This window comes from Ips typographus, linkage group LG1, assembly GCF_016097725.1.
Source record: "Ips typographus isolate SLU linkage group LG1, UJ_Ityp_2.0, whole genome shotgun sequence".
Taxonomy (NCBI): Eukaryota; Metazoa; Arthropoda; class Insecta; order Coleoptera; family Curculionidae; genus Ips; species Ips typographus.
In genome coordinates this window covers 18162783-18170665 of record NC_138422.1, presented here as the reverse complement: position 1 = coordinate 18170665, position 7883 = coordinate 18162783, and the positions used below count along the sequence as shown (strand labels likewise).

Here is a 7883-nt window from a genome sequence, read left to right as displayed (position 1 = left end):
TTGCACTTTCAGTAGTGTGCAGAGCGACCTAAATTGCTTGCAAACCACTTTTTTGTTAATTAACCAACAACTTATTATTAGGTCATTTACTAATACGTATCTCAGGCTGAAAGTATCATTCCAGCTTGTTCTCATTATGTCGGTCCGCTTCCCGTCGAGCCTCAAACTTCGTCCGCTGGGGTCGCAATAAGTTTTCCAAGTTTTAAAAATGTTCATTTTGCAATATAACTCCTGATCAGCTTCTGTTAGTACGATCCGTTTGGTTTTAAATACTCTTGTGCTCTCTTGATTACTATATTAAGTATGAAATAAAAACATTTATCAAAGTTAAAACTTTTTAAATTTAATAATCAATAAATGTTACACAAAAACTGGCAGATGACAATGCCATGTAGTCACAGGGAGAGATGGATTCTCTTGGTACTGCTCGCAAACCTTTTCCCATTGCAGTTCAGTAGGACTGAAAATTGATTTGGAGCGCAAATTTCCTTTCACAACTTCTAGTTCCTGAAAAAAAGTACTGCGTTAAAACAATGTTATTTCTAAAAATTAGTGTTACAAAATCGTCTAAACATTTCCTGAATTTTTGAAAACAGTAAAAATTGTACAACATAGGAACGAGTGACCCAAACCCCCTTATATAAAGTTTCAAGGCTTTCTCTCTAGGCCCTAAAATAAGGGAACCCCCCTTGTTTACCAAACAATAGTGACCAATTCCAGCAAAGAGAGTGTGTTACGAGGGCTACATGACAGTCGTCGACGACGATGACAGTTTGGAGTAAACCGATCTTTAGACTAAAAAACCGTTTTTACTGGGGCTGTGTTCATCAATAAAAGGGAAAATAAAAACCCTTCATAATGTGAGAGCTAAGTTAAAACTAAAGAACGATCGAATGAAGGTGAGATTGGACTACAGATCAGTGGTTGAAAATTATAAGGAAGGTGACGCGCGTGTGGTAGAGTACCAACTTATAAGAAAGAAAGATTAAAGTTGAAAATTACAACGATCCTGATAAGGACCATGCAAGATAGTGAAAAAAATAAACGGTCTTGTATATAATACAGCGCTTACTTGGATGTAAACCTAATTTAGTTCATGTGGAGAGAGGAAAAGGGTGCTTTTACTCCTGCGTTAAAATCAATTTTTATCGCATTAGTGTAGTAAAATCGATCATTACGTAACTCAAAGTGAGCTATATGCAATACTTACCAATAGCAACCATTGCTTTTGGTAGATAATTAGTTATTTACATTACTAGTGTGGCATGAGCATTTTATAGCCGTCAGTGGAAAGTATTGCCACGGTGGTGAGCACACGAGTAATTTGCCATACCACATGGGTAATGTATGTACAGGGTGCTGCATTTTCGATGGATTTACGGGGTACAGAGAAAATGGTATTAGATAGAAAAAAAGTAGCATATGTGTTCTGATCTCTTTTTCCGAGCTGAGATGACTGGCGAAAAGTAAGCGGCGCAAACTTTGTTTGTTTCTAAGATGCGGGAGTGTTTTAAACATTATTCATTTTGAAACCTCCTCTGTATTTCATTTGCTATTAAAGTTATCAAAAAAGAAAAAAACGGTTTCTGCTACAAGTTTTCACGTAGAATCCGTTAGCGCGTAGTCAGTTTTTTTCTATTACATTTAGTTTCTGACATATAATTAACAGTAAGTTCCTTTTTTTTTAAATGGAACACCTTAGATTGGTATGACAAGGTGCAGCGCCCTGTACCCTATCATACATACACAATACCTTATCTACGATTAACTCAAGAATTTGGTAATTTTTTCTCTAACTTTGAGTTACTTAATGAGAGATTTTACAGCCACTAATGCGATATACTCTTAGGGTGCTTTATAGCATTAGTACGATAAAATGAAGTATTGTCGCACCAGTGTGGTATGGGTAAAATCATTCCACTCAAAGAAAACTATGTAATGGATCATTACCGTGCTAATCGTAGATAAAATATTTTAGGTATTACATTGATTTGTATTCATTTTTAAACTGATCTTTAGAGTTAGTCATCTAGTTAGTAGACGATTCACCCATCTAGGCTTTTACGCGGTTTATGGCTGGTGATTTATGGATAACTTCACACAAACGTAAAATTAAATAGCTACTTCTGAACTTATGGATACTGAGAAATCAATGAAAAATTTGCATTTATTGTTAGATTTTTTTCAAAAAATTTGCGAGGTCATTACTTACTTTTAAGATCTGTCTATTCCTTATTTTTGCTTCGTCTCCTGACAATTCTGGTGGATTGCATTTTTCAATGCCCGATAATTTAGTGTTTGATGAGGTTTGAGATCTGTAAAGTATTATTAGTTGAATATGCGTATTAAAATTACAGAAATGAATTTATATACAGTGCGTTTTTTTTAACGCGCAACATAAGATTTTACGTGTTAAATTTTTAAGCCCATGTTAGACCATGTTATTTTGGAACTACAAGTATAAAACTTGACGGGTGGCTGTTTCGTACCCTGAAGCTTAAGTAAGTTTACCAATTCGGCCTGAAAAGTGTTAAAAAGCTTGCAAAAAATCATCTTTTTTCGAAAAGGTTTTATTGTTTCATACTCCCTGTATGCATTGTTGTTCTTTGTTGTTTTTGATACTGGCACGGCAGGTAGCAGGTAAAATTTGGCGTAGAAAGTAAAACAGGGTGATCATTAACTTTATATCAAGAAAGTTAAGAACAAAAGAAGTATTTTTATAAGTGAATTGTTCAAAGTGACCTCCGTTTGAAGCCAAACAGTATTCCAAACAATCATAAAATGCTCTTTTGACGTTCAAAAGATGTCGGGTCGTGATGCAGTCAAAATATGTCACTTTACCTGCTACCTGCCCTGCCAGTACAAAAACAACAAGGAACAACAATGCATACAGGGAGTATGGAACGATAAAATCTTTTCGAAAAAAAATGATTTTTTTCCAGTTTTTAATCACTTTTTAGACCAAATTGGTAGACTTACTTAGGCTTCAGGGTACTAAAGACACACCCGTCAAGTTATAGTCTTGCAGTTCCAAAATAAAATGGTCTAACATGAGCTTAAAAATTTAACACGTAAAATCCTATGTTGCGCGTTAAAAAAAACGCACTGTATATATAAACAATCTTTATTTCCGAGGAAAAAGGCTATCGACCTACCGGTCTTTCTGCCAATGTTACAGAAACAAAACTTAATGTATCTACATAAATATTTGTTAAAAAAAAAAAAAATAATGTTTTACAAAGAAAAGGTTAATTAAATTAAAGGTTATTTATTATGGAAGGAAATGTAAGTAAGTCAAAGTGAAATAAAAAAAAAATTTTCTTTATGCATATTATATTTTTCAGTTTTTTATCACACGGATTTAAGAAATTAGTGTAATATAAAAATGATATAGGCTTAAAACCGAAAATGTATCAAGTAATAGGCCATAACACATCTCAAATATTTATAAAAATTTGCCAAAAGTCAAGCTAGATTCATAGTTTTAATTCCGCAAGAAGTTAGCGGTATGCAATAGGCAGTAGGAGTAAAAAGTAGCCATGTCAATTCATACTTCGACTTAAGTAAGTAAGAAATAACCTAACCCTAATAACCCCAAAGTCTTATAAACCATCAAAATTTTATTTATTATATTGTCGGTTGCCATATTTAGGCGAAGGCAAAAGACATATTTGTCAAATGTTGTTCCAAAAATTCATGAATGGGGGTAAAGGTTAGTGGTTTATGCCGGAAGCAATAAGGAGCAAAGTAAAGGCCGATTCAGAGTTCCGCAACGGTATGAGATACGACAGTAAACTGAAAAAAAAATTAAACAGTTGATACATCCATTCATAGTTACAGAAAACTATGAATGGATTGCGGAACTCTGAATCGGCGTTAAGAAATGAAAATGATTCATTTCTTGCTGCTTACTGCTTGGGGTTTATGCGGCTGCGCTTATTTGTCCAACTATGAACTAAAGTGTACTGCAGCTTACTAATTACTTCTTACTCCTTGCGGAACTAGAACTGTGAATCCAGCGTTATGCTGTATCAATTTTTCCGTGAGCAGTTTATAACTGGTTTTGCTCTTATACTTACCCTTGTCTTAAAATTTTCTCAATTTTATGTTCTTCCGATTTATATTTTAGAAACACTTCTTCCACTTCTGGTATCACCATTTTAAAGTCTTCATAAATCGGCTAAATTCACGTCTAACCTCATGTAAAGAAACAGTGACTCATTGACTTGTTTGTTTGTATTTGAGGTTACTCGCGTATGCTTGGCGACCGGGTTGTCAAGATGATGCTACTGTAGTTCATAAAGGTGATTTGCAAGGGACGGTATTCTTTCCAAACGATTTATAGATACAGGACGTCTCAATTTTTATGATCCGCACTGCAGTTTTGCTTAGAAAAACAAATTTTAAAATATTTTGTCATATTTTATTGTCCGTTCTCGTTTGTAAGATATGGAGGCAAATCGTTAAAATGTCTATGCATACCTATACTTCTAATTATTTTCTCGTTTTAACCTGGTGGACGAACTAGGACAAAATGGACTTTGTAAGGATCATTTCATATTTGATCATCACTTTTTTTGTGCCTCGGAATCAAAGAATATTTCGCTGCAATTCATTGTTAATTTTGTTTTTCGTTGTATCTATCATTGTTGGAAATAAGTTTGCTTTCTGTACAGGGACGACAAAAGAAGGTTTCAAGATACTTTCTTCAAAAGGATGTGATTTAGTGACTACTAGTTTGTTTGTATGCTTCTGTTTCGTTGTGTTGTAAATTCAGCTCACCATAAAGGTCTAATTTGTTTTTTACTGTATAAGGTTAATAAAAGGTATTCCTTATAACTGCTTCTGTATGATTTTTTCCTAGATCTACAAGGTAAGGTATTGATTTTCATATTATTAATTAGCTCTATATTAGTTAACTTAAACATCATTCACCTACAAGAAGAGACAAGAGGATTCCTGTAATGTCTTTCATTGGACTGCTTTTTGTTACTATACAAAATTCTATTTTAAAGTAGTGTGACTCGATCTCACATTAGATCTGTAGAAATGTCCTGTAAAATGATTGGCTTGTATTAGAATCAATTTTTTTTCTCTTTGATAGATACTGGCTCTTTGAATAACTTATACTTTCTATATTTAAGTAACAAAGGGTCCGAGTTTTCCAGTCAACAGGTCCTGAAAAGGACCGTTAGCTTTGTCTGTTAGCATATCTGCTCTTGAAGGTAATGTAGAAAGTGAGTGGAATGTGTCTTATGGTCAGGAGATCCTAAGATTATCTATCTGACTGCCAGTTTTGCTAGTTCATTTAGCGTTACCCAGTGTGCTCTTCTACTACGGACGCAAACTAGCTTTACACCACGAACGAGTATAAGGAGATCGTGGACAATAGAAATTTACCCATACATCAGGACATCGAAGATGCCAACCATAATCGACTTCGGTCTAGACGACCACCAACAAAAACGGCAAGGATGGCTGTGGAAGATGAGTTCAACCTTACAAACGCATGGACTCAAGAATGGACTACACAACAAAACAATAACAAGCCTTGCATCCCCCACAAGCCACCGGGTTTTGATTTACCACGTAAAACGTGGATAAGTCAAGCGTGGACAAAGTCGATAGACTACATAAGTAGACTAGATGTTCGTTTGTAACCTTCGAAAATAAGTTTTATACTATTTTATGTTCTTTGTTGTATTGAAATTCTATATTCTAGTAATGTTTTACATTTTTGAAGTTCTCTAATGTGTCTAATAGCCATACGATAAATAAAATTTTTTTTTTCTTTTTAATCGCTTTCAATCCCCACATTTTGACAACCTTTGCTAATTTGGAATTCTATTAACTAAACAAACATTTTGCTAGTAAGACAAATGATTTTATAGCATACCTTGTATGGTAAAAGGTGGTGGCTCGATTTGTAAAACAATCACTCGAAAGCCAGGAACTGTTTATGTAGTAAGACCAATTGTTTTTGCCACCTGTTTTAAGTTCTTTACTTGAAGAAAATGCACTTTAAAGTGTGAATAAATACATAGGTACAAACTTTCAATGTACAGGGTGATTGATTGAATTTTGACCACCCCCTTAACTTTCTTAATTTTGATTTTAGCAAAAAACGTTAAATACAAATCTAGTAGATATTTAGGTCTACTTTATTTTTAGATAAACAGTTATTATACAGGGTGTCCCAAATTTGAGTAACAAACCAAACTTATGTTTTTTTAAACACAATGACCAACTTTTTATCCAATATTTGAATTCTACGTCAAATTCTAGGCCTAATTGATGTAAAATGTCTGTATCGATATTCAACTGTTTCCGCACCAGCGTCCTTGATTGGTTGAATTTTGACCACCCCCTTAACTTTCTTAATTTTGATTTTAGCAACAAACGTTAAATACAAATCTAGTAGATATTTAGGTCTACTTTATTTTTAGATAGTTATTATACAGGGTGTCCTAAATTTTACTAACGAACCAAACTTATGTTTTTTTAAACACAATGACCAACTTTTTATCCAATATTTGAATTCTACGTCAAATTCTAGGCCTAATTGATGTAAAATGTCTGTATCGATATTCAACTGTTTCCGCACCAGCGTCCTTGATTGGTTGAATTTTGACCACCCCCTTAACTTTCTTAATTTTGATTTTAGCAACAAACGTTAAATACAAATCTAGTAGATATTTAGGTCTTCTTTATTTTTAGATAAACAGTTATTATACAGGGTGTCCTAAATTTTAGTAACGAACCAAACTTATGTTTTTTTAAACACAATGACCAATATTTTATCCGATATTTGCATTCTACGTCAAATTTTAGGATTTGATGTAAAATTTCTGTATCGATATTCAACTGTTTCCGCAGCATCTGTTACTTTAACAATGTTTCCTCGACTATGTGATTAAGGGTTAATTTAGTTACTCAAAATTCTTTTTTACTCAAATTTGGGGCAGCCTGTATAATAACTGTTTATCTAAGAGTAAAAGTAGACCCAAATATCTATAACTGTTGCTACAACTAGTTTTGTTACTAAAATCAAAACTACGGAAGTTAAGGCGGTGGTTAAAATTCAATCAATCAAGGACGCTGCTGCGGAAACATTTGAATATCGATACAGACATTTTACATCAATTAGGCCTAGAATTTGACGTTGAATTAAAATATCGATTAAAAAGTTGGTCATTGTATTTAAAAAAAAACATGTTTGGTTTGCTACTTAAATTTGGGACACCCTGTATAATAACTCTTTATCTAAGAGTAAAGTGGACCTTAATATCTACTAGTTTTGTATTTAACGTTTTTTGCTAAAATCAAAATTAAAGAAGTTAAGAGGGTGGTCAAAATTCAATCAATCAAGGACGCTGCTGCGGAAACAGTTGAATATCGATACAGACATTTTACATCAATTAGGCCTAGAATTTGACGTAGAATTCAAATATCGGATAAAAAGTTGGTCATTCTATTTAAAAAAACATAAGTTTGGTTGGTCACTCAAATTTGGGACACCCTGTATAATAACTGTTTATCTAAAAATAAAGTAGACCTAAATATCTTCTAGTTTTGTATTTAACGTTTTTTGCTAAAATCAAAATTATGGAAGTTAAGGGGGTGGTCAAAATTCAATCAATCACCCTGTACAAAGTTTTATTTGAAACAATCGAGTGTGTGGAAAAAGGCTACATTTATAAAATAAACAAATGTGGTTCATTACCAATCAATTCACGTGCCACTAAAGCCCATTTTTGTTTATAAACCTGAAACTGAATGGCCAAATAGATCACCAGCTCTAATGCCTCTGATAATTTTCTATGGAGACTTAAAAAAAATAAGGTATATGCAACAAAACCGACAAATTTAGATGATTTAAAAAT

The 7883-nt window shown here is 33.4% G+C and overlaps 1 protein-coding gene across 1 annotated transcript; it reads right to left on the bottom strand.

The window, feature by feature from the left end:
* Positions 1–317: 317 nt before the first annotated feature.
* On the bottom strand, positions 318–4300 carry LOC145740145 (uncharacterized). Its single transcript, XM_081995523.1, has 3 exons — positions 4080–4300; positions 2213–2315; positions 318–507 (listed from the first exon to the last, which is right to left on the bottom strand). The coding sequence occupies exons 1-3, from the start codon at positions 4157–4159 to the stop codon at positions 361–363; spliced, it is 330 nt and encodes a 109-aa protein (XP_081851649.1). The 5' UTR covers positions 4160–4300; the 3' UTR covers positions 318–360.
* Positions 4301–7883: the final 3583 nt, after the last annotated feature.

Bases quoted from the DNA above. Each gene is read 5' to 3' on its own strand.
- LOC145740145 (XM_081995523.1), bottom strand. From the start codon at position 4,159: ATGGTGATACCAGAAGTGGAAGAAGTGTTTCTAAAATATAAATCGGAA. The intron at 2,316-4,079 runs GTAAGTATAAGA...AATACTTTACAG, and splicing joins GAGAAAATTTTAAGACAAGG to ATCTCAAACCTCATCAAACA. The intron at 508-2,212 runs GTAAGTAATGAC...ACTTTTTTTCAG, and splicing joins GGAATAGACAGATCTTAAAA to GAACTAGAAGTTGTGAAAGG.